This window comes from Crocodylus siamensis, chromosome 6, assembly GCF_052110815.1.
Source record: "Crocodylus siamensis isolate JL-2025a chromosome 6, ASM5211081v1, whole genome shotgun sequence".
NCBI classification, from domain to species: domain Eukaryota; kingdom Metazoa; phylum Chordata; order Crocodylia; family Crocodylidae; genus Crocodylus; species Crocodylus siamensis.
This window is the reverse complement of record NC_143400.1, coordinates 23,534,924-23,556,517: the sequence shown is the minus strand read 5'-3', so window position 1 is coordinate 23,556,517 and position 21,594 is coordinate 23,534,924. Positions and strand designations below refer to the sequence as shown.

The 21,594-nt window shown below is 59.3% G+C and overlaps 3 protein-coding genes across 7 annotated transcripts in view; 2 read left to right on the top strand and 1 right to left on the bottom strand.

Moving 5' to 3' along the window:
* Window positions 1-164: 164 nt before the first annotated feature.
* KCNN4 (potassium calcium-activated channel subfamily N member 4) lies at window positions 165-5,940 on the top strand. Its single transcript, XM_090054263.1, has 9 exons — window positions 165-2,034; window positions 2,852-2,947; window positions 3,188-3,570; window positions 4,203-4,338; window positions 4,519-4,629; window positions 5,017-5,135; window positions 5,221-5,290; window positions 5,474-5,615; window positions 5,810-5,940. Exons 1-9 carry the CDS (start codon window positions 1,636-1,638, stop codon window positions 5,815-5,817), a joined length of 1,464 nt encoding a protein of 487 aa, XP_089910389.1. The 5' UTR covers window positions 165-1,635; the 3' UTR covers window positions 5,818-5,940.
* Window positions 5,941-6,768: 828 nt separating this feature from the next.
* SMG9 (SMG9 nonsense mediated mRNA decay factor) lies at window positions 6,769-13,650 on the top strand. Of its 3 annotated transcripts, none has more exons than XM_090054264.1 (14): window positions 6,769-7,122; window positions 7,835-7,992; window positions 8,075-8,149; window positions 8,398-8,650; window positions 9,254-9,351; window positions 9,689-9,801; window positions 9,969-10,080; window positions 10,632-10,727; window positions 10,943-11,034; window positions 11,146-11,252; window positions 11,810-11,917; window positions 12,227-12,352; window positions 12,519-12,663; window positions 13,293-13,650. In XM_090054264.1, exons 2-14 carry the CDS (start codon window positions 7,837-7,839, stop codon window positions 13,369-13,371), a joined length of 1,560 nt encoding a protein of 519 aa, XP_089910390.1. In that variant the 5' UTR covers window positions 6,769-7,122; window positions 7,835-7,836; the 3' UTR covers window positions 13,372-13,650. The 3 variants fall into 3 exon arrangements, with proteins under 3 accessions (XP_089910390.1, XP_089910392.1, XP_089910391.1); XM_090054266.1 differs by having other exon boundaries at window positions 6,776-7,122; window positions 10,943-11,028; XM_090054265.1 differs by lacking the exon at window positions 6,769-7,122 and adding an exon at window positions 7,154-7,560.
* Window positions 13,651-15,551: 1,901 nt separating this feature from the next.
* The window catches only part of LOC149861689 (interferon-inducible GTPase 5-like), a 36,307-nt gene continuing 30,264 nt past the window's right edge, over window positions 15,552-21,594 (bottom strand). For all 3 annotated transcript variants that reach the window (XM_090054268.1, XM_090054269.1, XM_090054270.1), the window contains exon 2: window positions 15,552-20,183. In XM_090054268.1, the coding sequence (XP_089910394.1) occupies window positions 19,020-20,183 (1,164 nt within the window). In that variant the 3' untranslated portion in view covers window positions 15,552-19,019. The remainder of the gene's footprint in view (window positions 20,184-21,594) is intronic.

Here is a 21,594-nt window from a genome sequence, read left to right as displayed (position 1 = left end):
CCAAATATACCTGGGGGGATGGACAGGGGGTGGGGAGAGGGGTACCAGGATGTTACTGGGAGGGATAGAGGGCCCTGGGGGTGGGGGGCATTAAACAGGGTACTGGGGTGGGTGGGGGGCAGTGGGACTGGACTGGGACTGGGATGGACTGCAGGGTCCTGGCAAAGACTGGGGAGAAAGTGGGGTTACTGAGACAAATGGGGTACTAGGATAGATGGGTGAAATGGGTGTTACTGGGATAGACTGGGGTGCACTGGCATAATGGGGAAAACAGGTGTTATTGGGATAGACTAGGGAGACCCCAGGGTGTTACTGCAGTAGACTGGGGTATACTGGGATAAAATGGGAGGGGAATAGACTGGGGGGATTACTGGGGGAAACTGGGGTGTCACTGGGATAGCCTGGAGTGTACTGGGATAAAACGGGGGGTGGTATTGGAATAGACATGGTACTGAGATAAACGGGGAGCTGGGGTATTACTGGGATAGTCTGGGTTTTACTAGCATAGAATAGGGGAAACTGGTGTTGTTAGGATAGATTAGGGAGAACTTGGGGTGTTACTGGAAGAGACTGGGATGTACTGGGATGATAAAATGGGAAAAATTTTACTGGGATAGACTGGGGGACACTGGGGTGTTATTGGGATAGATAGGGAGATATTGGGGTGTTCCTAGGATATACTGGGAGTCTTGGGATGGCTAGAGGTCCTGGAGTGTTACTGGGATGAGCTCGGGGAGACTGGGATGTTACTGGGATGAGCCACGGGGACAAAAGAGGGGTGCGGGGCGGGTTGGGGGCTGGGAGCTCAGATGCCCTGGTTCCCTGCACGTGGTGACAGGTGAGGAGCCGGGTGAAGAACCCCTGGGACTGCTACAGTCAAACCCGGGCCAACTCCCCTCGGGTACAGGGCCGAGCACCAGTGCCCCTCACTCCTGCCCTGCAGCCCCTGCCCCCAGGGCCAGATTCATTCTTTCCGCCCCGGGCCCCTCCCGTCCTGCCGTGATTCATCCTTTCTCTTCCTCAGGGTTGATCTTGGTTCCTTTCCCGCCGACATACAGCTGCTTCTGGGGTGGGGCTGAGCACACAAGGTCCCTTGTCCTCCGGGCAGGAAAAAATGCAGCTGGCTATGGAGTGGGGTTGGGGGCTGCAGGTCGGGAGTGTGGGGCACCAGGAAAGTAGAGGGCTGCAGGTCAGGAGTGAAGGGCACCAACAAGACTGGGCAAGGCTGGTCGGGGGGGCAGGGCCTGGGTAGAACAGGGGACCCCCAGGATGCACCTGGCTCTGGGGTGCCTGGGCTGAGTGTAACGGGCCTGGAGGTGGCTGGTTCTGGGGTGGGGCCTTCAGGGACTGAGTGTAACCAGTCCCGGTGACTCGGGCCTGAGTCACATCCTGATTGGGTTCCTGCTGGCGGGGCCGCATGCCCTTGGCACTGATGGGGCTGCAGGTTGGGAGTAAGAGGAACTGGCAAAGCTGGGGTTAGGGGGCTGCAGGTTGGGGAGTAAGGGGCACCAGCTAGTCCCTGCCGGTGCCCCTTACTCCCAACCCTCAGTCCCCACTGCTGGCCTGTGCTGCCAGGCTTGGTGGGTGCCAGGCACAGGGCACACCCCGTCCCGCCCTCTTGCCACCCGCCCATTCATGTCTGCACGCCCATGTGTGTCTGCACGCCCGGGCCGGCTGCATTTGTCTGTCCTGGTCCCCTGCACCCCCAACCCCGTGTGCGTCTGTCCGTCAGCCCTGGCGACTTCCTGGCTGCTGAAGCGGAAGGGGGGCTGGGGGGCCCCCAGGGTGGGTCCCCAACTGGTGGGTCCCCCCCCAGATATGCCCCAGCCCCCCGGTCTGCCTCTGCCGCAGGGCCACCCCCCAGCCCCCAAGGGGGGGGGCCACGTGCCCTCCACCCCACTGCAGGGACTGGGCCGGCGCCGGGCACTGCTGGAGGCTGAAGGGCGGTTGGTGCAGGGGGCGCTGGGGCTGGCGCTGGGTGGTGTCGCCCTCATGGTGCTGGACATGGAGCTCGCCTGGGCTGGAGCCTGCCAGGTAAGTGGGGGCTGGGGCCGCTCACTCTCATCCTGCAGCCCCCTACTCCTTTGGTGCCCCTCACTCCCCACCTGCAGCCCCCCGGTGTCCCTCCTCACTCCCAACCCACAGCCCCTACTCCCCTGGTGCCCCTTACTCCTGACCTGCAGCACCCAGCCCTGCTGGTGCCCCTCACTCCCAACCTGCAGCCCCTTGCTCCCGTGGTGACCCTCAATCCTGACCTGCAGCCTCTTCCCCTGGTGCCCCTCACTCCTGACCCGCAGCCCCTAGCTCTGCTGGTTCCCCTCACTCCTGACCCGCAGCCCCTAGCTCTGCTGGTTCCCCTCACTCCTGACCTGCAGCCTCTTGCTCCCCTGGTGCCCCTCACTCCTGACGTGCAGCCCCTTGCTCCCCTGGCGCCCCTCACTCCCAATCCACAGCCCTCTGTTTGCCCCCTCCCCCAACCTTGTGCCCCATGGGATTCCCCTGGTTCCTGTTCTTCCCCCCCCCCGCATCTGCCCCCAGGGCCCAGGGTACAAAGGGCCCTTATTACGGGGAAGGGGAGGGGGCTGGGCCTGGTAACAGGGTAAATATTGACTCCAGAGGGTGGCGGGGGCAGGCAATTCCTATGCGGGGGACAGCCTGGAGGCCTGGATTCTGTCCAACTGGGGGGGGGGGGGGGCGGGATTAGAGCCGGGGAGGGGCTGGGAGCCCGGACACCTGGGGAATTGGGGTTGGGGGCCTGGATGCCTGGGTTCCCTACTCCCCCGCTTGTGTGTGTGCAGGTGGGGGGGGGAACCTGGGCCCAATCCTGGCCCTGATCCTGCCCTCCCCCCAGTGGCCCCCGGTTCCCATCCTGCTCCGGGGGCTGGTCTCAGCCTCCACCCTTGTCCTCCTGGGCCTCATCCTGGCTTTCCACATCAAGGACATCCAGGTGAGGCTGGAGCCCCTGGCCCCACAGACCCCGCCCCCTCCCTGCTGGCCATGCCCACTCCCCACCTGGGCTCCATACCACTCTGGGGGGGGCAGGTGCAGAACTGGGGGTTGAGAGTGGAGGGGGGTGGGCTGTGACTGGAGCACGGACGCCTGGGAGGGGAGTTAGGGCTGGGGGTGGGAGGGGGGGCTGGGGGGCCGAATGCCTGGGTCCCCTGACCCTGTCCCCCTGTCCCTGCAGCTCTACATGCTGGAATACGGGCTGAGGGACTGGCGTGTAGCAGTGGGGCCGGCCCGGCTGGGCCTGATCCTGCTGGAGCTGGGGGTGTGTGCTCTGCACCCCCCACCCCCACCGCTTGGTCCTCCCTGCCCCCTGGCCGGCCCGGGGCTGGGCCTGGCGCTGGCCATGCTGCTGCGGCTGTACTTGGTGCCCCGCGCCGCCCTGATGGGCGCAGCACCGGGGGCCGGGGGGGCGCTGGGGGGGCTGGGGGGGCTGGGCCGGGTGCGGGTGCGCGGCCCCTTCGCCCTGCGCGCCCTCCTGGCTCGGCACCCAGCCGCCCTGCTGCTGGCGCTGGCGCTGGGCGCCTGGGTCCTGAGCGCCTGGGTGCTGGCTGCCTGTGAGAGGTGAGGGCCTGGGGCATCGTGGGATAGTGGAGGGGGTCTGGGCCCTGGGACAGGCTAGGGGAGCCCCAAGGCATGGGAGAGTGGGGGCCCCAGAGCATGATGGGAAGGATGGGGAGCTAGCCCTTGGGCATTGTGGGATGGTGGAGGGGGTTGGGCCCTGTGGCCTGCTGGGAGAGCAGGAGCTGCAGAGCATGATGGGAAGGATGGGGAGCCAGCCCTGGGGCATTTTGGGAAAGTGGAGCAGTCAGGGCCCCCAGGCAGGCTAGGAGAGTGGGGGACCCCAGAGCATGATGGGAGAGCTGGCCCCACAGCATTGCGGGATAGCAGAGGCTGGGAGGGGAGGGGGCTGGATACCAGCGCAGTCTGGATGAGCAGAGGAGTGGGGGCATTGTGGGATAGTAGGGGAACAGCCCATGGGGCATGCTGCGATACCGGGAGCTCTGGGGGGACTGTGCAAGAGCAGGGCCCCTACAGCATGCTGGGATAGCAAGGTACCAAACCCTGGGGTATTGTGGGATAGTGGGAGGGTCTGGGCCCTAGGAAATGGCAGGACTGTAGGGACAAGGCCCCAAGGGATTGTGGGACAGGGACTAGGGCAATTGAGGGAGTCTCTGACACTGCCCCTGCTGCAGGGGGGTCCCAGGGGGCGCTGGGGGTCTGGGGGCGACGCTGTGGCTGGTGCCCATCACGTTCCTGACGATTGGCTACGGCGACCTTGTGCCCAGCACCATCTGCGGCCGTCTCGTCTGCCTGGTGACTGGCATCCTGGTGAGCCCCCCGGTGCCCCTCATGCCCGACCCGCAGGCCCCTGTCCTCCCCCAGCCCAGCCAGTGCCCTCACTCCTGACCCCCAGCCCCAGCCACCCCACTGCCCCTTGCTCCCAACCTGCAGCAGCTAGCTGACCTCCCTTCCCCCTCCCCCTCCCTCTCCCTCTCCCTCTCCCCGCAGGGTGTGGGGTGCACGGCGCTGCTTGTGGCAGTGGCGGCTGAGAAGCTGGAGTTCACGCGGGCTGAGAAGCATGTCCACAACTTCATGCTGGGCATGGAGTGTGCCCGGAAGGTGGGCACCTAGGCGTCCGGGCTCCCCTCCTCCCCCCCACCCAGAGCTGGAGGGGACCAGCGCCCCCGGGATCTCCCAGCCTGGGCTGAGGGAGACTGAGCAAACTCAGCTCTTTGCAGCCCCTTCAGCCAGGTGCATTATGGGAAGGTGGCAGTGGACCACCTCCCTCCCTGGAGCATTATGGGAAGGCCAAGGCTTGGGTGGGGGGAGGGGGAGAGTGTCCCCAGTGGCCCAGGCATTGTGGGAAGGTGGTAATAGGGTGACCATTGCCCTAGGGCATCAGGGGAAAATCAAGGTTGAGGGGGAGAGGTTCTGGCTTTCCCAGGGCATTGTGGGAAGGTAGAGGACTACCCCCTCAGCCCTGATTTGCTTCCCTGCTCCCCGTAGATGAAGCACACGGCAGCCACCATCCTGCAAGAAGCCTGGCGCGTTCACTGGTACCGGCGCCGCCAGGAGCCAGCCCGAGCCCGACAGCACCAGCGCCGCCTGCTCAGCGCCCTGCACACGTGAGGGGCCACGGGTCGGGAGCGAGGGGCACCGGCAGGGCCGCTGGTCGGGAGCGAGGGGCACTGCTAACCCCTGTTCCGGCAGGTTCCGGGAGGTTCGCCTGCAGCACCGGGCACTGCGGGAGCAGGTGAACTCCATGGTCGACATCTCCAAGGTGAGGCCCAACCCTCCCCTGCCCCGCTGTCCCAGACACTTGGGTTCTCTCCAGCTGGGGCCGGGAGCCCAGACACCTGCGGGCCCTGGGAGGGGAGTGGGGGCTGGGGCAGGGGGTGAAGGGGGGCGTTACAGCTTGTCCCATAATGCCCTGATCCCCTGGGCTCTGCCTTCGGTCCCCAAGATGCAGCTGGTGCTGGATGAAATCAGCGCGGGGCTCAGCTCCGGGCAGCAGGAGCTGCGGCAGCGTCTGGACGGGCTGGAGTGGAAGCTGGATGCCCTTGCACGGCGCCTGGGGGCCCCCGGTCCTCCCCCCACCCCCCCAGGTGCATGCCATGCCCCGCACTCCCTGCCCGCCTGCCCTGCCGTGCCCCTCAACCCCCACCCACAGAACCCCACCCTGCCAGTGCCTCTCACCTCCACATGCTGGGGTGAGCCCCCCTTGGAGGGAGCTGCTGGCTGCAGTGTAAAGGGCCAGCCCCCCCTTTATGATCTCACATCTGTCTCCTCTTCCCCACAGGGCGGTGAGGGGGGGCTGGAAACTTCCCCCCCAGTGCCCTGGGGCCCACCTATAGGACACATTGGACCAGCCGATACCTCCTGCAGTGTGACGGACCTCAGCGGCCCTGGGCACATTGCATGTATTGGCATGAAGGGACCCTTGCGCAAGCCCCAGAGGCAGGGTTCTGTCTTGCACGGCTTTGCACATGCATGGTGTCCCTTGTACTGGGCCATGGAGACCCACCAAGGACAGTGGAATTTATTGCACTGGGTTGGGTTTTTTTGAAGTAGTGGTTATTAGGTTCATTACGGTAGAGCCAGATGGCAGTTACTCGACTGTGCTTACACCTGTTGGGGTTATTAGGGGCATTGTGGTAACACACACACACACTCCCACCCCCATTAGGCGTACTGCGGTAGCGCTATAGCGGCTACAGTAATGCACCTGATAAAGGTGCAACCTTATTGAGTGACAGCCGTACCTATTACATGTCTTAGGGTATTATGGTAGTGCTTGCCACAAGTTAAGCACTAGTATGAAAAAGTGGTTGTTCTCCCTATTAGGTGTGCAGCGGTAAGGCCCAGGTGTCTACTGGAATACACCTAATGCAGAGTTGGTCGGCTGCCACGGGGGGGGATAGGGGCTCCTGAGCTTTGCACTGGTCTCCGCTCCCTACTGTTTGCCTACTACCGTAATGTGTGAATGTCATCTGGGCGGGGGGGGGGGGGGCGCTACCGTAAAGCACCTAATGGCTACAGGGCGGGATTTTCGCATGCGGAGGGTAGAGGGGCGGGGGGGGGTAGTCGTGTAGGGTCCAGTACTGTCAACTACTTAATAAATGGTTATGGAGATCGGTGGGGATGGGTTTTGTACATTGGACGAATATATTTTGGGAATAAACGGAGCTATTTCTGGTCTTCCATGCCTTGTTCTTGGGCGGGGAGCGATCCCAGGCGTCCGGTCCCACCCCCAGCCTCGCTTCCGTCCCGTCCAGTCTCCGCCTGCAGTCCTCGAGCGCGCTCCGCGCCTGCGCAGTGAACCCCTCCCGCCTATTCCCCCGACATTCCAAGATGGCGGCCCTGCTCGTCTGCGGTGGGCCTGGGGACGGGACTAGGCATGCGCGCGAGGGAAGGGCACAGCGCCGCGACTTCCCTGGCACCTGCTGCGCACGCGCTTAAGGGAAGGGCGGAGGGCCGTTAGATGCCCAACGGTGGCCGCGAGGGTTCAGTCCTACCCGGCTACCGAAGCGCGATCAAGGGGCCCCTCGTGGGCTGGTGCCGCCTGCTCGTTCGTGCCCTTCCGCTTCCGAGGACACACCGCGTGGATTCGAGGTATCGCTTCGCCCCGGGGGAGGGTGAATTGGGGAACGGCATATAGTTCCTAAGCCGAGACCCTTCACCTCGCGGTATCCCTCCGCTCCGTAAATAGTTCGCGCTAGCGGTATTCCTCTGCGGCAAGTCACCTACGTGGGGGACAGGGTCCGGTCCCCGAGTTGGGTAGTGCCAGGAGGGCCCATAGCCCTTCTCCGGGCCGCATGGACCCAATATGGCCCCGTATCCCTCCGCCGGAGCCACATGGGCTCAGTGAGGCTCCGGATCCTTCTGTTGGGACTCTTGTTCCAGGGCTATATGGCCCGATACAGCCCGGTATCCCTCCGCCAGGGCCTCTTGGTCCCAGAGCTGTATAATCCCTGTACAACCCTGTATCCCTCCGCCAGCCTACATAGTGCCAATATCGCCCTGGTCCGGCCCCGTGTTGAGTCCATGCAGGTGCGTTGCAGCCGCCTGCGAGGGAGGGTCTTGCTGCAGCGACACCGGGTCGCAGGGGACCCGCCGCAGCCCTGGCCACAGCCCTCCTCTGGTCTCTACAGACCCACTGTGGCCTTGCTGGTCCATATCATCCCAGCACGTGCTTTTGCTGGTCTCTTTGCTGTGGTCGGTAGAGGCGCTACGGCCCACCGAGCCCGGCCGTAGCCCCTATCGGCCCACGCAGGGCTGCGCTCCTCTGCCAGCCCACGTAACGGTCCCGCGGCCTCTTCTCCAGGGATGTCGGACTCTGGGCACAGCCAGCCTGGGCTGTACGGCCCTGAGCGCCGGCGCCGCTGGCCCCGAGACAAGGAGCTGGGCCTGCCCGGGGGTCCCCAGAGCCTCTCGGGGCCTGGCCGTGACCGGGACTTCACCCCCTGGGACCGGGAGCGCCGGGTAAGTGTAGGGGAGAGAGGGAGACAAGGGGGGAGGGCTTGGGGTCTGACCCCCAACTCTGATCCCCCTCCCCCGCCAACAGGACCCCCCAGAGGAGACGCCAGGCACCGTGATGCAGAAGACACCCATTATCCTGGCCAAGCCACCCGCAGAGCGGGTGAGGGCACAGGGCCGGGACCCTGGGTCACCGCTGGCTCTGGGAGGGGATTGGGGTCTGGGGGTTGAGAGAAAGGGGCCTGGGACCCCAGATGGCTGGGACCTCCCTCCGTCCAGGAAGGAAGTGGGTGGGGGGGCTGACTAAAGGCGTCACTGGGAGCCCGGAAACCTGGGTCTTCTCTTCATCACGGGGCGGCTGTGGGGGGTGGTCTAGGTGTTTCAAAACCTATCTCCACCCCCCCACCACAGTCAAAGCTGGCCCCGCCCCCCACACCTACTCCAACCCCTGCAGCCCCACCCCCACTGGAGAAGCCCATCGTGCTGATGAAGTCTCGGGAGGAGGGGAAGCCTGAGGGGGGGGCGCCCCCCACCATGGCGGCGGCAGGGGTCACAGGTGCTGCAGGGGCCAAGGTGGAGAAGGAGGGACAGCGCCCCACGCAACCTGTCTACCAGATCCAGAACCGTGGCATGGGTGCCGCCGCCCCCAGCACCACCCTGGACCGTGAGTGGGGGGCGGAGCCCCGGGGCAGGGCTTGTGGGTAGGTAGGGGGGCAGCTGAGGTGGTGGTGGATGCTGGAGGGAAGGGGCATGGCTAAGAAAGGGGAGGGGTTGGGGATGAAGGGTGGGGCTAATGGAAGAGGCTGGGCTTGGGCAAAGGGGTGGGGCTAGGTAAGGGTTGGAGTTAATGGAGGCAGGGTTAAAGGGCAGGGGGGACAGACTGGGCAGAGGTGTGGTAATAGAAGGGGTGGAGCAAGCAGAAGGGGTGGAGCCAGACCATGGGCAGAGCTAATGGAGATGGGACTAAAGAGCGGACAAGGGGGATGGGGTAGGGATTGGGGAAGGGGTGTGCCTATGGGGCAGGCTGGGGCTCAGCCCTGAGTAAAGCAAGAGGGCTTGGGGTAAAGGGGAGGGGCTAGCATAAAGGGGCGGGGTCAGAGGCCATGGCCTAGCACCAAGGGGAGGAGCTGGCAGAAGGGGCAGGGCTTTGAAGGGGTGGGGCTCGGTGTACCAGGGGCAGGGCTATGGGCTCACAGTGGGTGGAGCTAATGGCTGGGGGCAGGGCCAGATGCCTCCCCTCTGCTGACTCTGCCCCCTGTGCCCCCAGCTGTGGTGGGCCAGGCCAAGCTGGTGGCCCCCGAGAAGATGAAGCACAGCATCAAACTGGTGGATGAGCAGATGAACTGGTGTGATAGCGCCATCGACGTATGTGATCCCTGACCTCTGACCCTACCCCGGGACCCTGCTCCTGGGAACCTGAGTTCTCCTCAAGGGTCCCTCCCCATGTTTCCGGTCTCCTGGGTCCCCCACCCAGATCCACTCCCAGATGCCTGGGCTCTCCTCATGCCTGCTCAGACTCCTGGGTTCCCTACGGGGTTCTCTAGTCTTGTGCCCCACACCCAAACCTAACCTTAGCCCTAACTCTCGCCATGCCGGATCCTCGGGTCCTCCCTGTGCTCCTGCCCCGACCTCCCCGGACTCCTAGGTGCTCCCAGCCCATCCAGCCTATGCTTCTGACCACCCCCCCGCTCCCGTCCCCCAGTACCTGCTGGACCAGACAGACGTGCTGGTGGTGGGCATCCTGGGTCTTCAGGGCACCGGCAAGTCCACGGTGATGTCACTGCTCTCAGCCAACCAGCCTGAGGAGGACCAGAGGTACTGGGCATGGGGCATAGAGGGGTAAAGGGGCGTAGTAACAACAGGTGGGATTGGGGGCTGTTCTGGGTCACGTGGCTGGGATTTTGTAGGGGGGGGATCTTCATCCAAACCCTTCCCCGTCTCCTGTGTAGACTCCGCCCCTGACTTCCCCACCCCCACCCCAGGGCCTACGTCTTCCGCCCCCAGGGCCAGGAAATTAAGGAGCGTGGGGGCAACCAAACCAGCGGCATTGACTTCTTCATCACCCAGGAGCGCATCATCTTCCTCGACACCCAGGTGTGCCAAGTCAAATACATGTCCCCCTTACCCCCCACTGGGTTATGGAGCACCCAGCTGCAGTTCCACCCCCGGGCACCCGGGGGTAGTGCGGTGTCTGCTCCTGCTATGGGGCGTGTCTGAGTCTCGGTGTGTCTATGGTTTGGGAGGGGAGGACAAGGGAGCCTCCTGGTAGCTGGGGGAGTAGAGGGACTGGGGGGGAGTTGGGACACCCAAGGGGGAAGGAATGAATGGGAGCAGGGGGTTTCGTGTGTGTGTGTGTGTGTGTGTGTGTGTGTGTGTGTGTGTGTGTGTGTGTGTGTGTGTGTGCGCGCGCGTGTACATGTATCCTGGGTGCCTGAGTTCCCTGTGAATGTGTCCTGCATGTCTGGGTTCCGCGTGTGTACATGTGTCCTGGACTCCTGGGTGCCCTCTGTGTGCGTGCATGTGTTCCCTGGATACCAGGATTTGGCACGCAAGTGTCCCAGACACCTGGGTTCCCTGTGTATATCCAGTTTTACCCCACCTCCATCCCTGCATTTCCTGGATTTAATCCTTCCCTCCCTCCCCAGCCCATCCTCAGCCCGTCCATCCTAGACCATCTCATCAACAACGACCGGAAGCTGCCCCCCGAGTACAACCTGCCCCACACCTATGTAGAGATGCAGGTGGGTGTGGGGCTCAATCCTGTTGTGGGGGTGGCTGGGGCCTGGGCCCTCTGGGGGTGGCTCAATCCTGGGCCCTGCCCCCTGGCCCAGTCCTAGACCCTTTCTGTGGTGGGAGTAGGGGGACAAAGGAGACCCACCAAGCGACCTCTGGGGGGGGCGGGACAGGGCCTCCTGGCTGCCTGGGTTCCCTCCCTGACAATCCTCCAACTCTCCAGTCCCTGCAGATTGCCGCCTTCCTCTTCACCGTCTGCCATGTGGTCATCGTGGTGCAGGATTGGTTCACTGACCTCAGCCTTTACAGGTACAGGTACAGGTACAGGTACAGGTACAGGTACCGGAGGCTGGCCCAATTCTGGCCCTGCCCTTCCCTGCCCTCACCCCAGGAATTAACCCCCTGCCCCCTGCCTTGTCACCGTAGGTTCCTGCAGACGGCTGAGATGGTGAAGCCATCCACACCCTCCCCCAGCCACGAGTCCAGCGGTTCAGCTGGGCCTGATGAGGGCACTGAGTACTACCCCCACATAGGTAAGCATGGGTTCCCTGGGTGGGCCTCCCTACCTGGGGCCTGGCCAGAGACCCCTGACTTTTCCTCCCTTGTGCCCCCCTGGGACTGGGGACATCAGAGAGGGGATGCGGTGCCCCTGGTGGTCCCTAGCGGTATTGCAATGTGTCATGCCCCCTAGTGGCCACTCTTAGCCATGTCCAGTATCCCCTGGGGTTCTGTGTAGATCACTGCACAGCACCTCAGAGGCTGGCCAGATGCCCTCCCCCGCTCCCTGCCCCTGTAGAACAACACACCCTAGTGACACACCCTAGTGCCGTCGCAACCTCAGAAAGGGGATATGCCCTCCCCAGTGGTATTATTGTGTCTTCTGCTCCCTAGTGGCCCACATTGGCCACTGTAGCCTCTAGCTGGGCTGATGCACATCTAGAGCCCCTTGGGGGTCCCCACTGGCCACTGCCTGGTGCCCAGTAGTGCTCCCAGAGCCCCTCCCCCAGTCCTGCTTGTAGCACAGCATCCCCTGATGCTGGTGCAGGGGCTCTGGGGCTGAGTTTTGCACACTCCCCCCCCCAATCTCCAGTTTTCCTCCAGAACAAGGCCAAGCGTGAGTGTTTTTGCCCCCGGAGGTTGAAGCAAATGCACCAGATCGTGGATAAGATCATGATGCACTCACACCTCAAGTACAAGGGTAGGTGGCCCTGGACCCAGACACCTGGGTTCTGGGGAGTACGGGATTGGCTGGCAGTAGCCATGTGCGGGTGTGGATGGGTCAGGGTGTAGGTGGGCTATGGCTTGCCATGCCCCCCCAGTCCATCACAACATGAGGGGGGAGGACACATTGCCCCCATTGGGATTGCATTGTGTCTGCTGCCCCCTAGTAACTGTTGTTGGCCACTGCAGCCTGAGCTGGGGAAACGCTGACCTGACGCTGCCTGGTTGTCCTTGTTGGCCCATGCAGGGCACCCCCCTCCCTGAAACATCTTATTTTCCCCTCCAGGTACCCTTTCCATGCTGGAGTGTAACATCTTCCCCGGGCTGCCGTATGACTACCTGGACACGGAGGTGAACCTCTTCCTGCTGCCCTTCATGGACGCTGATGCCGACGAGACCCTGCCCAAGTCAGGTGGGTGCTTGGGACCCCCACCCCCAGGGTCCTCCAGCCTTGTAATGCTACTGGCATCCTTTGAGGGGCACCCGACTTATTGCTTCCAGGGCTGCAAGTTCCTGCCCCCTTGCCCCAGGGGGCCATTTTGACTGCCTTCCTCCCTTCCCCCACCCCATTGTTACAGCCCCCGGGGGCGGCCCCCTCTTCTCACTGCTGCCGGGCTACAAGGGCCACCCCAGCTTCCCCTCCCTGGTCGCCAAACTGCGCAGCCAGATCATGTCCATGGCACGGCCTCAGCTCTCCCACACCATCCTCACAGAGAAGAACTGGTAGGACTGTGAGGAGCCGGTCTTTGGGGTGGGGAGGGGGGTTGTGGGTATCTGAGCTGGGTGGGGAGCAGGGAGTTATGGGCAGCTGAGTTGATTGGGAGTGTAAGGAAGCAGGAGGTTATGGGTCAGGGATTATTATTAGGGAGCAGAGGGTTATGGGTAGCTGAGTTAACTGGGACTGTACGGGAACCAAGGGGGTTCTGGGTAGGGGTCAGGATCAGGGGACTGTAGATATGGAACAAGTTCAGAAGTAAGGGCTTCTGGATAGAAGAGCAGGGCATTGTGGGTAGGGGAATGGGATTGTGGATAATGAACTGGATCAGAGGTGGTTCTGGCTAGATAAGGGCATTGTTGGTGGGGAACAGGATTGGAAGCAGGGGGGTTGGGGTAGCAGAGGAGGCAGTTGGCGACTAGCGGGAGTGTGTATTGGCACGGGCTTTTGGGTAGGAAACAGGAGCGAGAGCAGGGGCTTCTAGGTAGGCAGCAGGACTGAGCAAGGGGTGTTCTGGGTTATGCAGAACAAGAAGCGGTTCGGGAAGCAAAGGCTTTTGGGTAAATATGGGAGAGGGACAAGGCTCTCTCTTACTCCCCTTTTTTGCCCCCCCTTTTTTTTTTTTGGCCCCCGGCAGGTTCCACTATGCAGCGCGGATCTGGGATGGGGTGAAGAAGTCATCAGCACTGGCAGAGTACAGCCGCCTGCTGGCCTGAGCGGCCCCCCCCCCCGGACCCCCTAGGGGTATCTAACCCCCCCAGCCCAAGGTTGGGGACAGCAGGGGCTCCAAAGCCCCTTCCCCCATCTGTGGGAGACCACTGGCCCCAGCAGCTGGGACTGGATGAAGTAAGAGGCAACTGTGCTCCTACCACGCAGCTGTGAGCCGGGGGCGGGACCCAGGTGTCCGGGTTCGCTCAGTCCCCCTCTCGCTAGACACGGGACCCAGGCATTCGGTGCTGCTCACCTGTTGCTGAATAAAGCTGCTGTTTCTTTAAGGATCTGTGTGTTGTATGGGAGGCGGGGTCTATGGACTGGGGTGGGGATTATTGGGGAACGCCCACCCCCCACCTCACAAGTGCCCCTCAGTGCCCATAGCTGTCCAATCACAGCAGGCAGGGGGCAGGCTGTGGTGAGTGGTAAAGCCCTCCCCCTCTTCTTGGCTCTGCCCCTTCCCTACTGGCTTTGCCTCCCTTGGAGACCAGGAGGGCTCCCTGGGAGGAGCCAGACGTCATGACCATTCCCCGGCTCCTCCCAGTACCATCAATCCCTGCATTGCTCCGTTAGTGGCCATCTTGGCCTCCTGGACACCTGAGTTTACCCTGAAGGTCCCCAAGAACCCCACGCCACAGCTCCTGAGCCACAGGGCCATGTCACATGTTGGGAGCAGGCTCTGGAGCGGCCACCCCCTGATGTCAATGATGCCATCCAGATGACCCTCTCTAATGCCTGCTTGGCCACCAGTCCCCGCTTCCATGACCTCAGCAGCTCCCCAACCGGGGGTGGGTGTTTCAAACTCCACCTTCAAGCTGCCAGCCAATGCCAGGAAGCCGCAGACCATGAAGACCTTGGGTTGACCAATGCCTTGATGTCCATCTCGGCATAGCTGTTTGAGTAGACTCAGCTCCCAGTAGGCCCCGGTGGAAGTGGGCCAACCCACCCACAGCCTCTGCCCTGTTCTCCTGCTTCGTTACCCTGTAGTGGAGGAGTGCCATATTGGTGTCAACTACACCCTGCCTGCCTCTCTCCCCCACCCCCTGCCTATAACCCAAGGCCAGATATTGAGAAGAGTTTTGTTGAGAAGGGGGGTGAGTTGCTCTGGGGAGGGTGGGACATGGAGTGCCCAGACACCTGGGTTTTTTGGGAGCAGGTAGAGCCCCTCCCCACCCCCAACAGCACACCCACATGCCCACCCCCCAACAAAACCTAGTATATGCACATACTTGGAGGAGGAGTATCACTTGCACAAAAAAAGGGCCCCCAGGGAAGGGCAGGGGTGTCTCCCAGGCTTTCTCTCTGTGTGTGTGTGTGTGTGTGTCCATCTGTCCATCCATCCCCGTGTCCTGGACTGACATTTTTTGAGGGGGGAGGGAGGGTTCAGGGGTGGGAGGGACCAGTGAAAGTCTTAATTACCACCCCCCAAGCCCAACAGCATCTCCTACTGCAATCCCAGGGGGAGGTACCCTAAAAGGGGGTGCAGCCCCCAATTCACCCCTTGGAGGGGGCTCTCTGCAGCCCCAGTATCCCTCCCCCAACTGCCAGTAGCAGAAAAAAAGCCCCATCCAGAACACCCCCAGCAGTCTGCCTCCACCCCTGCTATTGCCCCACCCTGGTTAGAGCTGCCCTAGAGGGCACCTAGTGGACCCTTAGTTGGATTGCAATGGGTCTAATGACCTCTAGTGGCCCCTGTTGACCACTACACCCACAGCTGGGCTGGTGTGTGTCTAGTGCCCCCTGGGAGTCCCTGTTGGCCATTTGCACAGTACCCCCTCCTGTTTCACCTTGACACCTACCCAGAACCCCCCACCACATGTTGCCTTTTGAAGCACAGTGTCGCCCACTCCCACCCCACAAGGTGCAGCATGGGGGGGTCACCCCCATAAGAGCTCCTCCTTCCCATAGGATGGGAACAGGGGGTCATTAATGCTGTCCAGAATGGTAGGCAGACTCATGGAGCTGGGACATGGGGGGGCTTGAGGGTACAAATTGTGGTGGGGCTGAGAGGCCAGGGCAGGAGCCAGCTGTATCTCTCATTGCAGCCTTGCTGGCTGGATAGGGACCCCAGGGCATCTCTGTGGTCAGATAACCTGGTTCTGGTGTAAGCAGGGGGGGCGGGGGAAGGCTAGCAAATAAAAACCTAGGCTTCCAAACCAGCCTAAGGGATTGACACAACACCTCATTCCATGAGTGACAGAAAGGCTTTATTTGCTACAAGAATTCAAAGTCTTGTCAGCCCAGATTAAAGGAAAGTCCAGTAATTAGTTATAAGATGATGATTTCTCACCAAACAGGCAACAAGAGAGATGGTCTGTTTCTTCCAGAGTCTCAAGATGGCTGGGGCACAGCAGCCATTCTTGTCAGCGAGATCTTTCATTTTTGAAGTGCACACTGAGCTGTCCCACTTGTTTCTTACACCCTTAAAGTGCCTGTACACTCCATGGAGTTTAATCCTGATTAAATTAAATAGTTTTATAAAATGTAAATCTGTTTTGGAGTGTCGCATCAGTATTTGCTTGCCCTTGGTTTCTGAATGAACTTAGCCCGGTCCCTGGTCAGCACCACGGGAGAGCGGGACAGTTCAGCACTGCCCCCCTGCTCCCTCCGGCTGCTGCCTGCCTCCGCCCCCCCAACCTGTGCCCTGCCATGCAGCTGTGGGAGCACGGAGCTGGAAAATGGCACAAGATAAAAAAAAAGGGGAAGCAATTCTAAAGGGTGAACTACGAAAAAGTCGCAGTGTCATCTGGTGGACAAAGAGGCTCATTACATGGCTTTGAGTGCCTTTGTGCTTGCATGCAATGAATCCATGGATGTGAGGCTTTAATTCACCATGAGCCAAACTAAACTATGTTTGAGGAATTTTACTTTAATGCACCAGGAAGACTTTTAAAGCATCCATAAAAACCCACTTGTGCAAACAATCATCTCTGCAGCACAAAAAGGGCAAAACACATGTCATGTACAAAGGCCTTTTGTCCCGCATCTTCAAAGCACTCTTGTTTCATAGTTTCGTAGTTTCTAGGGTCGGAAGGGACCTGAGCAGATCATCCAGTCCGACCCCCTGCCATAGCAGGAAAGAGTACTGGGGACAAATGACCCCAGCAAGGTGTATATCTAGCCTCCTCTTAAAGCCCCCCAGGGTAGGAGCCAGCACCACTTCTCTTAGAAGTTGGTTCCAGCTCCTAGCCGCCCTGACCGAAGTGGCGCCTCCTGATGTCTAGTCTGAACCTCCCCTCTGCCAGCTTGTGACTGTTATTCCTGGTCACTCCTGGCAGTGCTCGGGGGAACAGGGACTCCCCCAGTGCCTGCTGGTCCCCTCTGACTAGTTTGTAAAAGGCCACTAGATCCCCCTCAGCCTTCTCTTGTGGAGGAGATTGACTGTTCCTGTACATAACATGAGTTTATTGCAAGAGACATATGTACCATACTAATTAATTAAGGATAGACATTTCACACAGTTACATACCAGACAACTAGGCACCTGCTTAAAATCATCATGAATATAGTAAGATAAGTTGGAAGGGAGACCTCGTTATTTCTTCTCAGATGGCATAGCCATGAACTTGCATCCTCTTGCACTATGCCGTAAGCATCAGTATTTTGTATTTTAACTTTTGTGAGTAGGCCCCAGCCTAGCATGAATTTCAGAGTCATCAGAGGGTTAATGCCATCACCACTTGCTGGTCTGAAGCAATGGATGATCCAGAAGAGCACTGGCATGAGTGATGCTGGCTGATTGGCTTTCTACTGTGTGTGCACATCCAACCCCACCCCCCCATCCCTTCCACCCTTCTCCATCTCAGTCTCCATCCATCTATCCCTACACATCCATCCATGTACATCTCACTCTTTCGCTCTCCATTCATCCATTCTTACAAACCTTCCGTCTATATTTCTACCTCTCCCTCTATCCTCACACTATCAGCCCAGCCAGCCATCCACATCTCTCTTTCTCCATCCCTCCATGAACCATCCATTTGTCTTTCCATCCATCCCTAAACATAAACACCCCATACATTTTTCTCCCTCTGTCTCTGTTCCCACATCTCCATCCGACCATCCATATGTCTTTCTCCAGCCAGCCATCCCTTCTGTCTATGCAACACAAAAGCAAATAGCAGCACAGGAGCTTAACACGTGGGTTCATGGGCTGATGTCCATCCTGCTCTGGATGGACCCCAATAGAAGCTTCAGCACCTCCCACAGTGCAATGATTACAAACTCAGGAGCAAACAAAAATACATGGATAGGGTAGCAGAGATCAAGGCCAATTTTCTGGCTGGTGGATGTGAAATTTGGGTGTACATAAGAAGACAGCAAGCTACTGAGGAGAAATGATCCCAGGAGGATGTGAATGCAACCAGCATGGACTACCCAGGATGTCTCCTGGGTCCTGGACACATGGCAGGTTTATACCAACATAATTTATTTGCAGGTTCAAAGTAGACAGACTAGCTCTCTTGAGGTCACTGCCACAGTTGGCATGTGTTACTGCACAGTAAGCAGGAATAGACTGGCATCTATACATGCAGGCATTAAGGCACATTAACGCTGACTTGGGACTAAAGTTTGTCCCATGTCAGTCCACACACACAATGTTACTGTGCAGTAAGACATCTACATATGCTACTGTGCAGTAAATAATTGGACATAAATTTGATACCGGCATCAATTTACACTTATGGTACATGGCAGGATAGTCCAGTGCTAGGATGTATTAAGATGGGGTGAGAATCTCTATCCTTGAAGGTTTTGAAGACTTGGGTAGAATATGCCTTGGCTGGGATGATGTAGTTGGGGGTGGTCTTGTTTGGAGCAGGGGGCTGGACTAGATGTGACCTCCTGAGCTCCCTTCCAGCCCTCGTTCTCTATGATTCTATCATAAGGCTGGAAGGGGAACACACAGGTCAGGGTGTGAAACAAGCCCGCGGTACAACATGGTTTGAGATGTTCAGGATGGAGATGGAGATGGAGCGCAAGACACCACTGGTTTCTATCACTGTATAAAAGGAAGGCTGGCAAGTATGGGAACATCAGAGTGGCCTTGTTGTGCTGATGACCTTGTCTTAGCTCCCAGTCTGATGTACTCATGAGGCCAAACAAAGGCAGTTCTTGTAGATAATACACCTGGCTGGAAATTCACCACCGAATGGAGCCTGTGGTCCTTCAAGACAAGACTGGCATTGGGATCGCCTGTCTGTGACTTGTCGATACCGCGGTTCCTGAGATGCCAATGCTGACAGCACATCAATAAACCCTAATGAGGACCACAGCAATGATGACACTGCTGACCCTAGACCACAGGCTTGTTTCTGCGTCTCACCCCCGCCACACAAAATAGCTTCCCACCATCAGACCCACACTAAAACCTTTGCTGTCAATGCAGATGCTTCTTCCTCAGGATGAATAGGGATAGGTTGGTAGGTCTGAAGAGAAGGTAAGAACTGGGGCTGAAGCTGAAAATACTGGTTTCAAAGCAGGGACTTTGACTGCTGGAAATTCATCCCCAGCTCCCATAGAGCAAAGATTGGGGGGGGTCTCCCTGTGTGGTCTAGGGGAAAAGAGCCCTCATGTGTTGCTTGGCGAAGTGAGGGGGCTCTGCCTCACTTCCTTGGTGCCCAGCTGGACCCCTGCACTAATGGGATGGTTCTTACATGGACTTCTTCCCCTCCGCTTTCAGGGCTTGGTGTAGGACCCTCTGGGTATCCTTGGCCAGGTATCCTACCGCCTTCCGCAGCAGGGCATAGGTGGGGATGAATGCCAGCCCAGCAGATACCAGGCAGCCAGCAACGGTGAAACCCTTCCATCTGCCCACCAATATGGCTGCAGCACTGGCTGCATCTGCCATCAGCTTGAGCCATGGGACCCGTGTCGCTCCCGGGTGCTCCCTCACAGCTTCCAGCTCGCCTACGGGCTTCCCCATGCGCCAGGCCAGTGCAGCGAGGGACCGCTCATCCAAGCCGAAGCTCTTGCAGTAGCGGGCAAAGTGCGCCCGGAACAGGAAGTAAGTGCAGATGAAGGACAAGCCAGGGATAGGAAGGGCAGCCAGGAGGCCGCTCAACAGGGTGACTTTCCAGACCTCCAGCATCAGGGAGGATTGCTTCTGCTCCAGGATGCGTGAGCACATGGGGAGATGCCGGAAGAGGGATGCTTGTCTCCTGAGAGCTGGCAGCTCCTTCTTGAGGGTCTCCTGCAGGAGGGGGAAGTTGTAGTGGTTGGGCTCCCAGTTGGCCACCACAAAGACCTGGGGTTGGGCCACCCCCTCACCTCGCAGGCCCTGGTCACAATCCTGCCAGATATGGTGAAGTACCTCAGCCTCATTAAAGCTGCCAGGACGTTGCCTTCGGGAGGCCTCTAAGTCCAGGTCCACCTTGGTGCGGACAAAGAAGAACCGCCGGCCCAGGCCCTCAATGGTGTGGGCCAGGTTGGCATGGGCCGAGCGGAAACGTTGGGAGCCCACGACAATGAAGAAGTCATAGTGGCTGAGGTCAGGCTCCTTCTGGGGGGCACTCAGTGGCGTCTCCACCCCCGGCAGCTCCCACAGGGTCATGAGGGGCAGGCCAGGGTGGCGGTAAGGCCTAGGGTCCTGCTGCCCGCCCACCAGCCCTGTCTCAGCTGCTCCTTCGTCTTCCTCCCTGAGACCCCGCAGGGCATTGATGAAGGAGGATTTTCCGGCACCTGACTCACCCACCACTGCGATGTCCAGGGGCTCATGGAGGAATGACTCGAGGGGCCTCTCATGCACATGGAAGAGGGCTTTAGCCAGGTCACCCTCATGGACAGCTTCTCCAAAGGCGTCTGAAGCCATGGTCACCTTGGAGAAGACCAGAAGAAACCAGCTTTGTTATTGGGTTGATATTGGACCCACAGCCCCCCCAGCACCCCTAAGACTTGAGACCTTAAGAAAAGCCATGTTCTCTGCAGCTGATTGTCCTGGCAACATGTGTCATGGTGGTTTCAGGGCTTCTTCAGAAGCACTGGCTGTTGGCTAGAGGGAAGGCTGGGGATTTTGACTGAGCTATACCAATGTTCCTGCTGGGACCAAAGCTGGAGGGTCCTCACTAAAGGGTCTTTCCCCTCTGCTCAGGGTCAGACTAAAGCCAGATTTGAGGTAAGGAAGGAATTTTACCCTCTGGTCAGATTGGCATAAACTGTGGGGGGTTTGCCTTCCTGTGTAGCTGGGAAGTGGCCCTCTGCTTGGGATCTTCAGTGTATATTAAAAACATTTCATGGAAGCAGGACATTGGCTGCCATCGTTCCTCTGGGCAGGTTCAGGTGTTAGGTCTGTTTTGTGTCAGGGTTGATGGTGGTCTTACATGGAGTTTAGATGATGGAAGTGTCTGGGCTGATTTGGACAGGGATGATCCTGCCTTAAGTAGTGGCTGGACTAGACATAACTTCTGGAGGTCCTTTCCAACCCTACTCCTCTATGATTCATGAGAGGACCAGGCTTCATAGACTTCAGGGGTGCCTAGATGCAGCCCACAGGGCTTCCTGGGGGTCTACAAATTTGGTAGCAGGGCAACAGTTGCAGTATTAATTGCTGCTCCCCTACTGCCAAATGACTGGACCTGCAGATGTGATTGTGTAGTTTTGCTAAGAGGCTGGGCAATGGATCTGTCTGCGATGGTTTGGACAGGGCTGAACCTGCCTCAGGCAGGGGGTTGGCCTAGATGTGACTTCTGGAGATTGCGTCCAGCCCCGCCTCTCTATGAGTCTATGACTATGAAGTCTATGAACTCTGGAGGTCCCTCCCAGCCCTTCTTCCCCATGATTCTGTGACTCTATTTGCTCTGGAGGTCCCTTCCAGCCCCACTTCTCCATGTTTCTGTGATTCCTCCATCCCATAAGATGGATCCTGTAGGGCTTTGCTGGTTTCCATTTGAGGCCGGGAAGGAATTTCCCCCCTCCCATTGCTATGGACATCAGGGCTTTTTTTTTGCATTGGGTGTTGGCTACAGCCTGGCCTGGGAGTTGGGACTGTGGTGCTTTTTCATAGATTTTACAGGGTTGGAAGGGACCTTGCAAGATCATTGAGTCCAGCCCCTGCCCAAAGGGCAAGAAGTCAGCTGGGGTCAGATCACCCCAGCAACATAAGCATCCTTGCACCACTTCTGCCAGGAGTCTATTCCATACTCTGGAGATTCAGATGGTAAGGAAGTTTTCCTTTATGTCCAGTCTAAAAGGGTCTTCCAGCACTTTGTGGCCATTAGACCTTGTCTTCC

Coding starts and splice junctions, on each gene's coding strand:
- SMG9 (XM_090054264.1), top strand. CDS start 7,837: ATGTCGGACTCTGGGCACAGCCAGCCTGGGCTGTACGGCCCTGAGCGC. Junction 8,150..8,397: donor CCAAGCCACCCGCAGAGCGG/GTGAGGGCACAG, acceptor CCCCCACCACAG/TCAAAGCTGGCCCCGCCCCC. Junction 11,253..11,809: donor TGAGTACTACCCCCACATAG/GTAAGCATGGGT, acceptor CCCAATCTCCAG/TTTTCCTCCAGAACAAGGCC.
- KCNN4 (XM_090054263.1), top strand. CDS start 1,636: ATGTCTGCACGCCCATGTGTGTCTGCACGCCCGGGCCGGCTGCATTTG. Junction 2,948..3,187: donor TCCACATCAAGGACATCCAG/GTGAGGCTGGAG, acceptor CTGTCCCTGCAG/CTCTACATGCTGGAATACGG. Junction 5,291..5,473: donor CCATGGTCGACATCTCCAAG/GTGAGGCCCAAC, acceptor TCGGTCCCCAAG/ATGCAGCTGGTGCTGGATGA.